We start from the raw sequence: 18,442 nt of genomic DNA on the forward strand, positions 1-18,442 counted from the left end.
AGCAGGCAGTAGGCAGCCGTTTTAGGCATTGTTTTAGACATTTGTCTACACTCTTTATCCTTCAGATGTTTATATAAAAATGACCTGCCCTAGCCTTTCTTGCTAATGATTCGGACATCACCTCATGAAGTGGTTGTCAAGTTGTTCCCATGACTTTCGGTTAGAATCAGGATTTGCTGAGAACTCCAGGCCCAGATCGTTTCGCTGTTTTCTCTGCTTTTCCTGACTCCTGCTCTCTGGGCCATGGCTGGAAAATGGCTGACGTCTCAGCATTGGAGGACAGGCCACATGGGTGTGCCCTGGTTAAGTGCGCTGATTCTTGGTTTCTTGGCAGGAAAACATCACTATTTCCGGCTGGTCTTGATGTCTCAGGGCACCCTGGGGCCTTGATCTGGGTAGGTGACATGCTTTCTGAGAGTTGCAAGAATGTAGTGTTTGCTTTGATTGCCTCCTTTGCACCCCAAGGAAGGGGAAGAGATGGAGAAAATAACATTTATTTAATACCTACATGGTATAGTCTCATTTCTTACAACAATTCCAGGAAGTGGTCAAATCCTATGTAGCTGGTGAAGAAGATGAGTTTCAGAGAACTTCATAACTAAAATAGCTCACAGCGCCGGATGCAGTGGCTTACTCCTGTAATCCGTCATCCTAACACTTTGGGAGGCTGAGGAGGGGGGATCGCTTGAGCCCAGGAGTTTGAGACCAGCCCGGGCAACATGGAGAAACCCTGTCTCTACAAAGGAATACAGAAATCAGCTGGATGTGATGGCGTGCACCTGCAGTCCCAGATACTTGCGGGGCTGAGGTGGGAGAATCACCTGAATCTGGGGAGGTTGATGCTGCAGTGAGCTGTGATCACACCATGTTATGCCCAGACTGTTTGTTCCCCAAAGAAGACCACCAGAGTCCAGAGTTAAAGCCAAGTGGCAAGGATCTTTACTACAAGTTCGAACTTGGTCCCTCCTTTACACAGTATACAAGAGGGCCCCGAACAATGCGAGCGTTTGCTTTTTATAGCCCGAAAGTTGCAGGGGAACAAAGAAATTTTTTTGACTCCTGCGCTTTCAGTAACCTTGAACGGCTGTCCCCTTATCGGAGACTTTCCAAATAGTGTTTGTACTGGACTCAGGGAGTTTAAAAAATATATGGTAGTAGAATGGGAAAATAAAATGTATTTGTACTAAACTCAGAAAGTTTTAAGCCCGGGACTGAAAAATGTGCCCAACTCCTTTCAACCACTGCACTCCAGCCTGAGAGACAGAGTAAGACCTTGTCTAAAACTAATAATAATAATAATAATAATAAACCAGCTCACAGTAACTTATGTGTGGAGCGGCTGCAGTTTGAATCCTGTTCTGTTGGTCTGTAATTGTCTTCCCATTTCACTGGCTGCAGGGAGCTGGAAAAGTTCCCCTCCCTACCCCAAACAGGTTTTCCCTGTAGGGCTCCCAGGCCGCAGGAACTGAAGAATAATAAAGGCTAAAGGTTGGCCAGGAGCGGTGGGCTGTAATCCCAGCACTTTGGGAGGCCAAGGTGGGTGGATCACCTGAGGTCGGGAGTTTGAGACCAGCCTGACCAACTTGGAGAAACCCCATCTCTACCAATAATACAAAATTAGCCGGGCGTGGTGGCGCATGCCTATAGTCCCAGATACTCAGGAGGCTGAGGCGGGAGAATTGCTTGAGCCTGGGAGGTGGAGGTTGCAGTGAGCCAAGATTGCGTCATTGCACTTCAGCCTGGGCAACAAGAGCAAAATTCCGCCTCAAAACAAAACAAAAAAAGACTAAAGGTTTGTAAGTGCTTGTTGTTTGCCACTTTTCCAAGAGCTTCATATATATTAATTCATTTACACCTCACTTGCCTGTTAGCTGCTGCCATCCTTATCTTACAGATGAGGAAACTGAGGCACAGAGTGCCTGGGGCTGGACCAAGGTCGCATGGCTAAATGTTGAGGGAACCAAGATTTGAATCCAGGTGATCTGACCCAGAGTCCGTGCTTTTAGGATTCTACCTTTCATTGACTGTATCCTTACTGGTTTAATATTCTCTGATAAGATTTGGATACTTGTTCCCTCCAAATCTCATGTTGAAATGTGATCTCCAGTATTGAAGGTGGGGCCTGGTGGGAGGTGTTTGGGTCATGGAGTGGATCCCTCATAAATGGCTTGGTGCCGTCCCCATGGTGATGAGTGAGCTCTCCGTTAGTTCACGGGAGAGCTGATTGTTTGCCGAGCTTGGCACCTCCTCTCTCTTGCACTCTCTCTCGCCTTGTGACATGTCTGCTCCCCGTTGGTCTCTGCCGCGAGTGGAAGCTTCTTGAGGCCTCACCAGAAACAGATGCTGGTGCCATGCTTCTTGTGCAGCCTGCAGGACCGTGAACCAAATAAACCTCTTTTCTTTATAAGTTACCCAGTCTCAGGTGTTTTTTTATAGCAATGCAAGAACAGACTAATGATTCTTCAAGTCTCCAGTGCACCGAGGCACCAGCTAAGGTGACAGAGGAAGGGAAAATAGTGATTTGATGGAACTTATTTCAGACTTTGTTATGGACAGTGGAGGCCACTGATTTAGTGATTGTCTCAATTCCTGGCTCACTCAATGATCTTTGACTGTACTGGGACCCCTTTCCTGCTACTTTTTCTCTCCACTTCTGATTGTTTTCCTTGTGTGCCCCTGCTAAAGGTTTATTTTCCATGAGTCCCTCAGACTGACGGGAGGCCAGCTGTGCTCCAGGGGCCACCAAGAAGCCAACATACTGACCTGAAAATTACTCCCAAGGGCAAAAAAAAAAAAAAAAACCAACCTTAAATCAACCTGCATCTAATATGTAACTCAGCAATTTCTAAGCCATGTTGGTTTTTTTTTTTTGAGATGGAGTCTCGCTCTGTTGCCCAGGCTGGAGTGCAGTGGCGCTATCTCGGCTCACTGCAAGCTCCGCCTCCCGGGTTCACGCCGTTCTCCTGCCTCAGCCTCCAGAGTAGCTGGGACCACAGGCGCCCGCCACCACACCCGGCTAATTTTTTGTATTTTAGTAGAGATGGAGTTTCACCATGTTAGCCAGGATGGTTTTGATCTCCTGACCTCATGATCCACCTGCCTTGGCCTCCCAAAGTGCTGGGATTACAGGTGTGAGCCACTGCGCCCGGCCGCCATGTTCTTTTTGTAAGTGAGTAATTCTCGGAAGCCAACAGAATGGGAAAACCACAGAAAATGCCTGAAACTCCACAGCATCTTTCTGTTTACCGAGGCCATTCGCTTGCCAGCCCCAGACCATGCATCTTTGATACCAGGGTCAAGTGATGCCTGGATTGAGCGAGGGATGAGGAAGAATTTCCACATTTGATTGCAGTGGGAAGGCCCGCAGCAGGTCAGATCAATTACTATAAAAATGGTGAAAATAACTGCAGAGGACAATTTCTGATAAGTACACCATGCCAAGCTCTGTTCGAAGCATTCTGCATTTCTTAATCCTTAATCCTCCACCAATCTTGTTAGCTAGATGCTGTTATTATCCCCATTTAATAGATGAGAAAATCTATGTTAAACGCGCATGTCTATTGTAATTGTATGAACGTTAAGTTACGAAACCCATCTTAGGATCAAGGCCATGTGGTAGTAGGCTCATGGGCTGGTGGTGCCAGTGTCTGAAGCACAGAGGCCTCTTTGTTAAATGGTCCTTGGAAACTCACTGAAACATGCGGGACATATGACAGCCAGCATCTATTGAGTTATTGCTGCACACCAGATGCTGTTTTTATTTATTTATTTATTTATTTTCGGACACAGTCTTGCTCTGTTGCTCAGGCTGCAGTGCAGTGGCATGATCTCGGCTCACTGAAACCTCTGCCCCCGCGGTTCAAGCTATTCAATTCTCCTGTCTCAGCCTCCCGAGTAGCTGGGATTACAGGCGTGTGCTACCCTGCCCTGCTAATTTTTGTATTTTCAGTAGAGATGGGGTTTCGCCATGTTGGCCAGGCTGGTGTCGAACTCCTGACTTGAAGTGATCTGCCTGCCTCAGCCTCCCAAAGTGCTGGGATTCCAAGTGTGAGCCATCGAGCCCAGCGCAGACACTATTCTGAGAACTGTCTTTGAATTTATTTATACCTCACAGAAACAGTACTATGATTATGATCATCCTGATTCATAGATGAGGAGACTAAGTCACGGAGAGATGATATAACTTGCCCACGGCCATCCAGTCAGTTCATGGCAAGACCCAGCGTCCACCAAGGCTCCCCATCCAGGCTCTTAACCACAGCATCTCTGTGCCTGTGAGCTGAGGACACTGGCACAGCAGGAAAAGGGACCGCGGCATGGGAGGTGGAGACCATCGTAGGGCTCCCTGTGGACCCAGGACTCCCACCCCTCTCAGGTGGCATTGCCTGCTGGCTTGCCACTCCCTTCATTAATTAATTATTGCCTGCTGGCTTGCCACTCCCTTTATTAATTAATTATTATTATTGTTATTTGAGACGGAGTTTCGCTCTTGTTGCCCAGGCTGGAGTGCAATGGCGCGATCTTGGCTCACTGCAACCTCCGCCTCCTGGGTTCAAGTGATTCTCCTGCCTCAGCCTCCTGAGTAGCTGGGATTACAGGCAAGTGCCACCACGCCCGGCTAATTTTGTATTTTTAGTAGAGATGGAGTTTCTCCATGTTGGTCAAGCTGGTCTCTTAACTCCCAACCTCAGGTGATCCGCCTGTCTCAGCCTCCCAAAAGTGCTGGGATCACAGGCCTGAGCCACCTCACCTAGCCCTTGCCACTGCCTTTGGGCAAGGGCCCTGTGGAACTGGGAAGTTGATTCCATCAACTTCCCTTGTCACCTGCTGTTTGTTTGTACCCATGATCACCCCTGCAAGGAAGAAAACAGAAGAACTTTGATACTTATCCTAACACACTTCTGAAGGCATTTCCTGGGTCTTGCTGACATACAAAGCACATTTTCTACTTTATACCACAATAGCCCTATGAGGTTCATTCTGAATGATTGTGTCTGTGTGGTAAAGAGGGAACCGAGCCTAGTGGGAGGGAGCTGCTGATCCTCCCAGCATAGCTCCCGAGGGGCGGATATGGGCTCCAGAAGGGTTGACTGCTCCCCACCCGGGGCAGGAATCTGCGGACAGCTCCGGGCTTCGTTGTGCCCACCTGGGCATTTCCTGTGTGGTCCACTCTGCTGTTCTGTTGTCTCCTGAGTGTTTTTTCCCTCCTGGTTTGCTGCCTGGAGGCTCTCAGCAGCCTGGAAGTTTTCAGAACAACACGATGAGATTTTCCCCAGCCGGGGAACTGTTTTTGCTGTTGCTTGTGCATCCGACACCTGCTGGGCTGATGAGCTTTGCAAATGTCACTGAGTGTTGAGAGGGAGCTGTGAGAGATTTGCAGGAATGCACCATCCCAGCTGCCCCCTCCGGGCTGGGCGGTGGCCGGAGTTGGGGGGTGGTGCTGGTCCTTCCTCCAGCCCAGCACGCCTTGGCAGGGGAAGAGGTGCCTTTCCTGCTCATGGAGCTGACCTGGGTGCCTGCCACGTACCAGTTGCTCGCTCTTCTCCTGGGGAGACAGTGGCTGTTTCTACGTGGTTTTTCTGGCAGCATTGTCTCTTAAAATTTTTGGTAACCTTTTGAGGATATAGAAACATTTTGACCTTTTCCTTTCTGGATTTCTCTTTTCAGAAAAATGCACACATACATACACACAATTTTGTGTAGAAAATTCGAAGTTTTAGCCAGGCGTGGTGACTCATGTCTGTAATCTAAGCTACTTGGTAGGCTGAGGCAGGAGAATCACTTGAACACGTGAGGCAGGGGTTGCAGTGAACTAAGCGTGCCACTGCACTCCAACCTGAGTGACAGAGCCAGACTCTGTCTCCAAAAAAAAAAAAAGAAAAAAAAAAATTCAAGGTTTTCACTGACACTCTTACACGTGGAGTCTCCTCAGACAGTGCTCCACACCTACCCCTACCCATGCCTGAAAATCTAGCTTAAAAATCAGGTTCTCTGTTTCTTTCCTCTCCATTGAGGGCAAAGATAGAAAATCGAATTTGAAATTCTCTGCCCCTCTTCTTCTACTGTTGTCAGTCAGAGGCTTGGCAGGAAAATATGGCACAGTCACAGGTGACAGAAGAGAGTCACGAGACACGGTGTTTTCACAGAGTTAAGAAGAGCAGACTGGCTGGGTGCGGTGGCTCATACCTCTAAGCTTAGCACTTTGGGAGTCTGAGGCAGGAGGATTGCTTGAGCCCGGGGAGTTCGAGACCAGCCTGGGCAACATAATGAGACCCTGTCTCTATCAATCCTCCCCGCTGCTGCCCAAATTAGCCAGGTATGGTGTGGTGGTGTGTGCCTTTAGTCCCAGCTACTTGGGAGGCTGAGGGGCAAGATCATGTAAGCTCAGCACGGGAGTTCAAGACTGCAGTGAACTATGTTCGTACCACTGTACTCCAGCCTAGGTGACAGAATGAGACCCTGTCTCAAAAAAGACAGGGATTGGGTCCCCTGGGGCAGCAGGAGGAAGCCCCTTTGTTCCCTAGAACTGAAGCCTGAGAGAAACAGGGACTTGAGATGAAGAGAGCTCCAGGTGCTGCTGTGGGGAGGAAGCAGGGTGTCAGTACTCCTACTGTCTTGACCCTCCTCCTACCCTCATCCCTGCCCTGGGTGCCTCGCCAGGGCCAGAAGGTGAGGAAGGGCAGCCTCTCAGGCACAGATCCCAGGGGAAAAAGAGGGAATGTCACCTGAAGGGCAACCCGAGAGTGTTTAGCACATCGCCCTTCTAGGTTCTTTTTTTTTTTTTGAGACAGAGTTTTGGTCTGTCACACAGGCTGGAGTGCAGTGGCGCCTACCCGGGTTCTCGTCATTCTGCTTCAGCCTCCCGAGTAGCTGGGACTACAGGCACCTGCCACCACGCCCGGCTAATTTTGTTTTTGTATTTTCAGTAGAGACAAGGTTTCACCTTGTTAGCCAGGATGGTCTCCATCTCCTGACCTCGTGATCCACCTGCCTTGGCCTCCCGAAGTGCTGGGATTACAGGCGTGAGCCACCGCGCCTGGCCTTTTTTTTTGGTTTTGTTTTTTGAGATAGTCTCACTCTGTTGTCCAGGCTGGAGTGCAGTGGTGTGATCTTGGCCCACTGAAACCTCCGCCTTCTGGGTTCAAGCGATTCTCCTGCCTCAGCCTCCCAAGTAGTTGGGATTACAGGCATGCACCACCACGCCCGGCTAATTTTTTTTTTTTCTATTTTTTGAGTGGAGATGGGCTTTCACCATGTTGGCCAGGCTAGTCTTGAACTCCTGACCTCCAGTGATCCACCTGAGTTGGCCTCCCAAAGTGCTAGGATTACATGCGTGAGCCACCATGTGTGCCAACCCTTCTGGATTCTTAAATAACTTCTGCCCAGCAAGTAGATCGCACTTTTGAGATCAAGGAAGGCAGTTGTATCATCTTTATTTATTTCTACTTTTTTTTTTTTTTTTTTAAAGAGTTTTGCTCTTGTCGCCCAGGGTGGAGTGCAATGGTGTGATTTCGGCTCACTGAAACCTCCACCTCCCAGGTTCAAGCAATTCTCCTGCCTCAGTCTCCTGAGTAGCTGGGATTACAGGTGCCTACCACCACGTCCAGCTAATTTTCATATTTTTAGTATAGACGGGGTTTCACCATGTTGGCCAGGCTGGTCTCGAACTCCTGCCACAGGTGATTCACCTGCCTTGGCCTCCTAAAGTGCTAGGATTATAGGCCTGAGCCATCGCACCTGCCCTATTTTTACTTTTATTATTATTTTAGAAATGGATATTCTGTAACCTTGAACCCTGAATTCGAGCAATCCTCCCACATCAGCGTCTCAAGTAGCTAGGACTAAAGGCATGCCACCGCACCTGGCTAATTTTATTATTTATTTATTTATTTATTTATTTATTTATTTATTTATTGAGATGGAGCCTCACTCTGTTGCCCAAGCTGGAGTGCTGTGGCACGATCTCGTGTCACTGCAACCTCTGCCTCCTGGGTTCAAGCGCTTCCTCGGCCTCAGCCTCCCCAGTAGCGGGGATTATAGGCGTGTGCCACCATGCCCAGCTAATTTTTGTATTGTTATTAGAGACAGGGTTTCACCACGTTGGCTAGGCTGGTCTCTAACTCCTGACCTCGTTACCCGCCCGCCTCGGCCTCCCAAAGTGCTGGGATTACAGGCGTGAGCCACGGCGCCCGGTCTTATTTTTATTTTTTAAGAAACAGGGAGTCTCACTCTGCCACTCAGGCTGGAGTGCAGTGTTGTGAACGTAGTTCATTGCAGCCTGGAACTCCCAGACTCAAATGATGCTCTTGCCTCTGCCTCTGAAGTAGCCAGGGCAACAGGTGTGTGCCACCACGCCCACTTAATCTTAAAAAAAAGTTTTTGTGTGGAGATGGGGTCTTGCTGTGTTGACCAGGCTGGGGTCAGCTTTAAATGCTTTCCTTTGGATTTGGGGATCATGGAACTTTGTTTAACTTTGCTAGGGTAATTTAGTAATTCTGTTAGTGATCGCAGGCTTCCTGGTTTTTGCCAGAGGCTTTTAAATTCAGTCTTTTAGTTTCAGTTTTTGTTTTTGGCCTATTTTATTTGTATGCTTGTCATTACAAGGCCACTTTGAAAAGCATCATTATCTTCACGATGATGAATCAATCTGCCTCGGTATCACAGGGAATTGTATGTAAATTGCTCACACAGCATTATGTGCAAACGTAGTTTCCTGTTATTGTATGGTAGCTTGATGTTTAGAAACGGCCATTTCTAGATTTTGCAAAAAAGCACAATAATTATAATTATACTTGGGAAGAAATGGAGAAACTAGAAGGTGTTATGCGGTGTCAGGTATTACCGGGCACCAGCTATAACTCACCCCGCTGAGCTTGGGTCTGGGAAAGCTGGGACGTCTGGATTCTGCTCTTTGCTCTGCCTAGTACTTCCCTATTGCCTTGGGCACCACCTCGAGGTCTCAGGAACTCTGTTTGTCCCTGGAGTTACTATTACGGATAAAGACTTGCTCCTTGACCAAACTTGAATCCGGCTTCTCTGAGCCCCCTTCTCAGCTAGACCTTTAGCCCACCCCCACCTTCCAGGCTTTCCTAGCTAGTTTTAGCAAGAATCCTGCTAAAGTTAGAGAGCTGCTAGATGAGTTTAGAGAGATATCCTCTATTCTGGATGTCTGATCACACCTGATCAAGTTCCTAGTTCCTATCCTTGTTGTCTAAGTCAAACTGCCTTCAGCAGGAATCCTGTTAAGTTGATTTAGCAAGACTCCCCCTGACTTTAATGTCTCTTCTTAGTAATTTCCCCTCCACGGACGCCACCCCCTGCTCATTGGCTACAGATCTCCAGACGTCTTTGCTGTATTTGGAATTGAGCCCACTCTTTCTCCCTGTTGCTATGACCTTGACACCTGTTGTAGTAATCCTAAATAAAGTCTGCCTTACCATGTGTAAAAAGTGTCAGAATAATTTTTTGCTTTGACGTGACCCATCATAAAACCTTGGAATTGATTGGGATCCTCAGACCTCTAGTTCAGCCTCGCCTGATATCAAGACCTGTAAGGGGATCACTGCTCACTGCCAGGGGCCCAGTCACCGCGCTTACAGGCTTGTTCTCATGGTTAAGAAGCCCTGCCTTGGTCTCAAGCCTGAAGTCTGCCTCAACTTTTACTCATTCGTCTTAATTCTGTCTGTCTTTGAAACCTGTTTCCTCCCTTATTAAGATAATATATTAGCTTTTAAGTAAGTATAGTGGCACACGCCTGTAGTCCCAGCTACTCGGGAGGATCGTTTGAGTGCTGGAGTTTGAGGCTACAGATCATGCCACTGCATGCTGCACTTAAAAATAAGTAAATAAATAAATAAATAAAAATAATAAAATAAAATAAGAATATATTAGCTTTGAAAATTTTAACCTTTTTTTCTTTTTTCTTTTTCTTTTTTTTTTTTTTTTGAGACGGGTTCTTACTCTGTTGCCCAGGCTGGAGTGCTATGGTGCAATCACGCAATCATGGTTCACTGCAGCCTTGACCTCCCAGGTTGAGGGAATCCTCCCACCTCAGCCTTTCTGGTAGCTGGGACTACAGGTGCACACCACCGCGCCAGGCTGATTTTTTTCATTTTTATTTTTAAATTTATTTTTATTTTTTTAGGCAGAGTCTCACTCTGTCCCCCAAGCTGGAGTGCGGTGGTGCCATCTCAACTCATTGCAACCTCCGCCTCCTGGGTTCAATCAGTTCTCGTGTCTCAGCCTCTCAAAGTGCTGGGATTACAGGCGTGAGCCACCGCCTCTGGCCATTTTTTTGTTTTGTTTTCGAGATGAACTCTTGCTCTATCACCCAGGCTGGAGTGCAGTGACTCGATCTTGGCTCACTGCAACCCTTGCCTCCCGAGTTCAAGGGAGTCTCCTTCCTCAGCCTCCCAAGTAGCTGGGATTACAGGTGCACGCCACCATGCCTGCCTAATTTTTTTATCTTTAGTAGAGACAGGGTTTCACCATGTTGGCCAGGCTGGTCTTGAACTCCTGACCTCAAGTAATCCACCCACCTCAGCCTTCCAAAGTGCTGGGATTACAGGTGTGAGCCACCGTGCCCAGCCTGTATTTTTTATCTTTTGAAGAGACAGTGTTTTGACGTGTTGGCGAGACTGGTCTTGAACTCCTGGGGTCAAGCAATCTGTCAGCCTCAGCCTCTCAAAGTGCTGGGACTGAGGGTATGAACCACTGCGCCTGGCCCAATTTTAACCATCTTAAGAAAATAAAAATAAAAATAAAATAAAAACGTATTACTCATCTTGTTTCCTTGAACTGGATTCTGAGCCTGGTTTGAAACTGTGTTGCCGACCTGGGATTATTGTTAGTTACTGTGGAAGGCTGTTAGGGTGATGCACCGGGGTTGACTGTGTGGACTCCATCTTTGTTTCAAGGTCGTGGATGGTTCTGCTCCTCTGCTTCTAATTTTAAGGCCTTTGTTTCTTTCCTCTGCTATTAGCAATGGCTGTTGGTTCCTCTGGTAGAGTTTTATAAATGACGCATTTCTTTTTCTTCTATGGAATAAAATGGATGGGCTTTGTGGAAGCTGTTTGTCACTCAGAAGTTTTTTTTGTTTGTTTGTTTTTCTTACCTTCCAGGTTGATGGTCGCGTTCCAGATGTAAACAGCTTCAGAAGCCTGACCATCATATGGTGAACAGTTTACACTCTCATATACGCCCTGTCACGTGCTTTGAAGGACTTTCTAGGGGCATCAAGGGTACGTGAATACATTTGCTTTTTCACTTGTCTATTATCTAGCCCCAAATCTGTGCCTGCTATTTGTTGATTTTCACCCCGTTCTTTTTTTTTTTTTTTTTTTTTTTTGGAGACAGAGCCTTACTCTGTTGCTGGAGTGCAGTAGCACTATCTTGGCTCACTGCAACCTCCACCTCCCAGGTTCAAGCCATTCCCCTGCCTTGGCCTCCTGAGTAGCTGGGATTACAGGTGCCCGCTACAATGCCTGGCTAATTTTTGTATTTTTAGTAGAGACGGGGTCTCGTCACGTTGCCAAGCTGGTCTTGAACTTGTTACCTCAAGTGATCCGTCTGCCTCAGCCTCCCAAAGTGCTGGGATTACAGGCGTGAGCCACTGTGCCCGGCCTCTTACTTCCTTTTTAACATGACGCTATTCTGTTGGAAATGAGGCAAGAGCAAAGTCAGGGAGACCAGTTAGGAGGCGACAGTGATGAGGGTGCTGGCAATGTAGCCGGTACTGGCGATGGGCTGCTGGTGGTGGAGATGAGGCAGATTCTGGAACCCTTTGAGGGTCGAATTGGCAGGGAATTTGCTCTGGGCGGATTGTGAGGTATGAGGGGAAGATGTGTCCAGGAGAGGGAAGAACCCATGTATTTGGGGTTTGTGAAGTGACAGTGGTTGATCACGGCTGCTCTGGGCTCTTCTTGGCCCTTCAGCAGGTAGGAGTTCAAAGCTGGAGTGCAAAGGCTTATTGTCTGAGCGCTCATTGAGTAATTGATTAGTTCCTGGGTGGGGTAATTCCCTGGTAGACCAGTTACCTCATTTGAATTGGGGACCACAGCCTGTGTCCCCAGCCCTGGTGTGCTGCTAGACACAAGAAGAGGCAGGCTGGCCCAGAGTGGTGGCTCATGCCCCTATAATCCCAGCACTTTGGGAGGCCGAGGTGGGTGGATCACCTGACGTCAGGAGTTTGAGACCAACCTGGCCAACATGGTGAAACCCTGTCTCTACTACAAATACAAAAATTAGATGGGTGTGGTGGCAGGTGCCTGTAATCCCAGCTACCTGGGAGGCTGAGGCAGGAGAATGGCTTGAACCTGGGAGGTGGAGGTTGCAGTGAGCCAACGTTGCGTCACTGCACTCCAGCCTGGGCAAAAGAGTGAGACTTGGTCTCCAAAAAAAAAAAAAAGTGGGTTTAGGCAGGCAGTTTGGAGAGGTCACTATAGAACTTCTAGGGGGCCGGGCACTGTGGCTCACGCCGGTAATCCCAGCACTTTGGGAGGCTGAGGCCAGCGGATCACGAGGTCAGGAGATCGAGACCATCCTGGCTAACACGGTGAAACCCGGTCTCTACTAAAAATACAAAAAAACTAGCTGGGCGTGGTGGCGGCGCCTGTAGTCCCAGCTACTCAGGAAGCTGAGGCAGGAGAATGGCGTGAACCCGGGAGGCGGAGCTTGCAGTGAGCTGAGATGGCGCCCCTGCACTCCAGCCTGGGCAACAGAGCGAGACTCCAGAACCTCCAGTGGACATGCAGTTCAGGGGACAAGCTCCACGAGAGAACGTCGCTGCTTCTGTGAGGGAGAGGCCCTCGCGTCTTGAGAGTTGTGGTTGTTGAGAAATGATGCCTCCCTCGTATTAGATTGGTGCAGAAGCAATTGCAGTTTTTCCATTACTTTCAGTGGCAAAAACAGCAATTACTTTTGCACCAACCTAATACCTCTAGACTTGGTTTTTGTCTTACAAGAATACTCCTGGGTGTAATCGGCTATGCCTGGTGGATACATTCGGATCAACTGGATCTCTTTGCTTATTCCTGCTGTATTCTTATAGGAGTGTCTTAAGTGTGTCTCTGCTTCACTCCTCCTTTCTAGCCCTCTGAGAACTAGAATAGGGGTCAGCAAATCACAGCCTGTGGGCCTGTTTCTGTAAATAAAGTTTTATTGGAACACAGCCATACTCCTTTGTGTACGTGTTATCTGTAGCTGTGCTTTCTTGGTACCATAGCAGAGTTGAGTAGTTGTGAAATATGGCCTATAAGGCCTGAGATCATTACTATTTGACCCTTTATTTTAAAAAAAAGCTTGGTGATCTTTGGGTTAGAAGAGACACAAAGGATAAATAAGGCTATAGTAGATGGATCACACAGAAGTACTCCTTGTCCCGGACACACTGTTCAGCCTTGGTACATGTGGATGTGAAATTTGTAGCTCACAAACTGTGGCTTAAAAGTATCAAAACTGGCCGCACATGGTGGCTCATGCCTTTAATCCCGGCACTTTGGGAGGCTGAGGCAGGAGGATTGCTTGAGCCCAGGAGTTCGAGACCAGCCTGGGCAACGTGGAGAGACCCCATCTCTACAAAAATATAGAAAAATTAGCCAGGCGTGGTGGTGCATGCCTGTGGTCCCAGTTAGCCGGGAGGCTGAGGTGGGAAAATCACCTGAGCCTGGGAAGTTGAGGCTGCAGTGAGCCATGATCACACTACTGCACTCCAGCCTGGACAATAGAGCGAGATCAGGTCCATACACACACACACAAAAGGATCGAAATTATTTAAATTTTCCTTATTTACTCTTGTAATGTGAGACATTATCCTTATATTTGAAATGTAATTCAGCATGGGTAGGTTCACACTAAATAATGGTGTCCTTTTACTTCATCGATAATTGAATGCTGGCAGTCCCAAAATTCAGCATTTTTAATTTTTTTAATTTTTATTTTTTTGAGAGAGGGCCTCTCTCTGTTGCCCAGGCTACAGTGCAGTGACATGATCTTGGTTCACTCTAACCTCTGCCTGCCAGGTTCAAACAATTCTTCTGCCTCAGCCTCCCGATAGCTAGGATTACATACATGCACATCACGCCCAGCTAATTTTTTGTATTTTTAGTAGAGATGGGGTTTCATCATATTGACCAGGCTGGTTTAGAACTCCTGACCTGCAGTGATCTGTCCGCCTTGGCCTCCCAAAGTGCTGGGATTACAGGTGTGAGCCACTGCACCCAGCCTCAAATTCAGCATTTTGAGACCCGATTCGCTGTCCCCTCTTCCTTTACAGAGTAAAGCTTTCTCTTTCATAGGAGTATGCTACCATGTGGTTTGTTTTATTTGTGTTTGGTCGGGAGTTCCCCATGTTTTTATTGACTATTTCATGCTAAGAGCTTTCAAAATAAGTAGACTTGTATTTTTTTCCCCCTAAATGGAATTCATCTTGTTTTATCTAAGTTATTCATTTTGTCCTTTGGCTATATTGCATGCTGCATTATAATGGATGGCTATTGAATTCTTTATGTAAAAAAAATGAAATAGATTGAAAATTTAAAGGACTTCTTTTTTAATTGCATCTGAATATAAAAGCAAGAGTTTAATTATTAAAAATGGTGGAAGAGAAGAATTAAAACAGTAAAATTGCTTAGCAAAGATTCTGTTTTATAATGCATTCAGATATAATTGGTGTCATAATGTGTAATTAACAGTCTTTGAAGTGTGAAGCTTAAGTTTGGGTGGATGAAGGACCTCTTAGGATGTGGGGATGTCTATACTTGTTCTTGAACAGTAGCACATCCTTTTTCATTTTTGTTTTTGAGACAAAGTCTCACTCTGTTGCCCAGGCAGGAATGCAGTGGCACGATCTTGGCTCACTGCAACCTCTGCCTCCCAGTTCAAGCGATTCTCTAGCCTCAGCCTTTTAAGTAGCTGGGATTGCAGGTGCCCACCACCACACCTGGCTAATTTTTGTATTTTTAGTAGAGATGGGGTTTTACTATGTTGGCCAGGCTGATCTCGAACTCCTGAACTCAAGTGATCCACCTGCCTCAGCTTCACAAAGTGCTGGGATTACAGTTGTGAGTCACCACGCCCGGCCTGGAACAGTGGCACTTCCGAAGTGGTGCACAGATTGTGGGGTTTTGTTATCTGCCTTTATGTGTGTGTGGTCGAAGGAGATGGTAGAAGAAAGGCTAGGACAGAGGATCAGCCTCCGATGCTTGACCACCCACCCGCTACTGCCTGGGGTTTGTCAGGGAGGAGAGGACAAACTCATTAATATGGGCGGTGGCTTCAGCTTCAGATCTCAGGCTAACTTCTGGGGAGTTGGAGTCTACAACGTGCCAGACTGGTCTGGGGCTTGCTGTGTAAAACCTGCAGAGGAGCCTTCTTGGTGCATTTTCTAGATCCACACCCTAACCTGGGTGTGAGTCCCCCATGGATCTTGTTGCCGTGCTGGCTGGGAATAATAAGTACGAGGAAAAGCACCCTGAGGAAAAAGACGGGAAGAGAATGGAACCTCAGGCTGAGAGTCTCAGCACCCGTTTTTTCCATGCATCATCTGGCTCCAGTTGGCTCTTTGAAGACTAGGAGACCGGAACACTCGAGAACACAAAATATGAGAGAGAGCATAGGAGGCAGATCTGAGCTTATATTCACTGTTACTCTGGTCCAAAAGTTCCTTGGCCATTTCTCCCTCTGGCCAGGCTTCTCCCAGGTGGTGGGTGTTCTTCATCACCCACTGATGGTCAAATCCCAGAGTCCCAGCCTGTTGGAGAAAGTTATTAATAGCTTCACACCAGAGTTTCCGGTTGTGGACGCCATCTAGGGTGGAGTGGGTTGGGGTGGCAACACTGCCCAGCACCCTTACTGGAAAGAGACCACTAATAAATATCTGGGGCCTTTTCTCTTCTTTTGAAGTAGTTTTTAGAGTGTGAATTCGTCTTTGGAATATCTTCATTAATTGCAGATGTTTCTCTTTTTGGGTGTAAAATTTCAGTAAAATTCTTTTTTATTTTTTTGAGACGGAGTCTTGCTCTGTCGCCCAGGCTGGAGGACGGTGGTGTGATCTCAGCTCACTGCAAGCTCCACCTCCCGGGTTCACGCCATTCTCCTGCCTCAGCCTCCTGAATAGCTGGGACTACAGGCACCCGCCACCACGCATGGCTAATTTTTTGTATTTTCAGTAGAGACTGGGTTTCACCATGTTAGCCAGGATGGTCTCGATCTCCTGACCTCGTGATCCACCTGCCTTGGCCTCCCAAAGTGCTGGGATTACAGGCGTGAGCCACCGCGCCTGGCCAAATTTCAGTAAAATTCTTAGTGCAGTTGCCTCTCAGTTGGTTTTCTTCTTCATTCTTGTCTGCATAATGTCCATTCTCCACACAATAGCTAGAGGGATCTAAATAGTTTGCATCCAGAAGTTCAAGACCAGCCTGGGCAACATAGCCAGACACTCTCTACAAAACAATAAAAAGAATTAGCTGGGCGTGGTGGCACATGCCTGTAGTCCCAATTACTCAGGAGGCTGAGGTGGGAGGATCGTGTGAGCCTGGGAGGTTGAGGCCACAGTGATCTTTGATCTGCAGTCAGCCTGGGCAACAGAACAAGACCCTGTCTCAATCAATCAATCAATCAATCAATTAATAGCAATCAAGTCCCCTTACTCCTCTGGTTGAACTTCCAGTGGCTTCCCATTATAGTTTGTTTGAAAGCCAGACTTTCTGCTGGGACTAGGAGGCCTGAAGTGATTTGGCCCTGCCTCCCTCTCACCTCCTGTCCTCCTCATTTAGGGCACTTCAGATGCCTTCCTTCTGGGACTAGAATACAAGCAGCGTGCCTCTCCTGCAGGCCATCCCGCTGCATGCTCCCAGTACTCTCCCTCCAAGCTCTGCCTGGCCAGCCATTCACTTCCTTCAGGTCTTGCTCAAATATCGCTTCCCCGGGCAGGCTTCCCTGAGAACCTAAGCTGAAGGTAGCAGCCCTCTCCCCAGCGCCCGCCCTCCCCTCCCCTTCCTGTTCCGGCTGTGTTCTCATCATGGCACTCACGGCCATCTGACTCTTTCTCATGGATGTAGTCATTGTCGGTTGCTCCCATTAGAGTAAAGGGTTCCCAAGGATGCAGGTGCCCATTGTCTAAATCAGTGCAGGTGCTGTCATTCAGAGACAGGCCTGCTAAGCGGGTAAATTCTTCAGCTGGACAGTGTCTGGTAAGTACAGTTTCCCAAGATGAACACATTGAGGGAATAGTTCAGATTCAGAAATATATATCATGGTCTATCTCGGTAACAAAACCAAACCAGGACAGTTTTCTTTTTTCTTTTTTTTTTTTGAGATGGAGTTTTGCTCTTGTTGCCCAGGCTGGAGTGAAGTGGCGTGATCTTGGCTCACTGCAACCTCCATCTCCCAGGTTCAAGCGATTCTCCTGCCACAGCCTCCTGAGTAGCTGGAATTACAGGCGCCTGCCCGCTATGCCCAGCTAATTTTTGTATTTTTAATAGAGACGGGTTTCACTATGTTGGCTAGGTTGGTCTCGAACTCCTGACCTCAGGTGATCCGCCCACCTTGGCCTCCCTAAGTGTTGGGATTACAGGCGTGAGCCACCGCACCCGACTGATTGTTTTCTTATCGAACCTCATGTGTTAGGGTAGCCCACAGTGTGGAGGATTATAACGCGGGATGTCTGACTTCCTGTGGCTTCAGGCCTCAGTAGCCTCCCAAGTCTCCTTGGCCTAGTACCGTTTCACTTGGGTAACAAGGGGACTTGCCTATCTTAGGATCTCTCAGTTTCTGAACTGCTGACATTGTGGGCTGGATAATTCTTTATGGTGCATTCTGTGCCAAGTATTGAAGGATGTTTCAGCTCAGCCTTGGCCGCTTCCCTGTAGAGGTCAGGACACCCTTCTAGTTGGGACAACCAAAATGTCCCCAGACATTGCTAAATGACCCCTGGAGGCAGGAGGTTGGGGGACATAAGATCACCCTGGTTGAGATCCACTGGTTTAGTGAAACACCTGCATACCCAAGGTTCCACCATTAACCTTTTATACCATTCTGTATCATTTACCTATTAGTGTGGCTGAGATTTGCTAATGTATAAGAAAGTGCTTTGAAACATAGCGTGTTATTCAAATTTAGATATGTTGATGACTAAAGTTTTCTTTTATCATCTACATTTGTGGTCTCCATTCCTTTGTTATCGTTGTCTTACTTTTCATTTGTCATTTATGAAATATTTATCCCCTAACCAGAATACTGTTCTTCACTAATATATTTAAGTGTGTTTGATACTTAAAATCACAGAGAAAGTCTTGACTGGAAGGAATCTCGAGGGACCTTAGGGCAAACAGTAAATATTCTGTTAATGTCCTTGTCATGGCTGTCATTATCATGATCTTTCTGAATCCCTTTAATTTAAAGATGAGGAAGCTAAGAGGGACAGTGGTGCACCCAAATCTTGGTT

The 18,442-nt window shown here is 47.4% G+C and overlaps 1 protein-coding gene across 1 annotated transcript in view; it reads left to right on the forward strand.

The window, feature by feature from the left end:
- LOC114676823 (uncharacterized) overlaps nucleotides 1–18,442 on the forward strand; it is a 197,647-nt gene that overhangs the window by 88,289 nt on the left and 90,916 nt on the right. The window contains exon 2 of the mRNA XM_028845382.2: nucleotides 11,121–11,240. Within this exon, the coding sequence (XP_028701215.2) occupies nucleotides 11,121–11,145 (25 nt within the window). The 3' untranslated portion in view covers nucleotides 11,146–11,240. The remainder of the gene's footprint in view (nucleotides 1–11,120; nucleotides 11,241–18,442) is intronic.

Source organism: Macaca mulatta, chromosome 3 (genome assembly GCF_049350105.2).
Source record: "Macaca mulatta isolate MMU2019108-1 chromosome 3, T2T-MMU8v2.0, whole genome shotgun sequence".
Classification (NCBI taxonomy): domain Eukaryota; kingdom Metazoa; phylum Chordata; class Mammalia; order Primates; family Cercopithecidae; genus Macaca; species Macaca mulatta.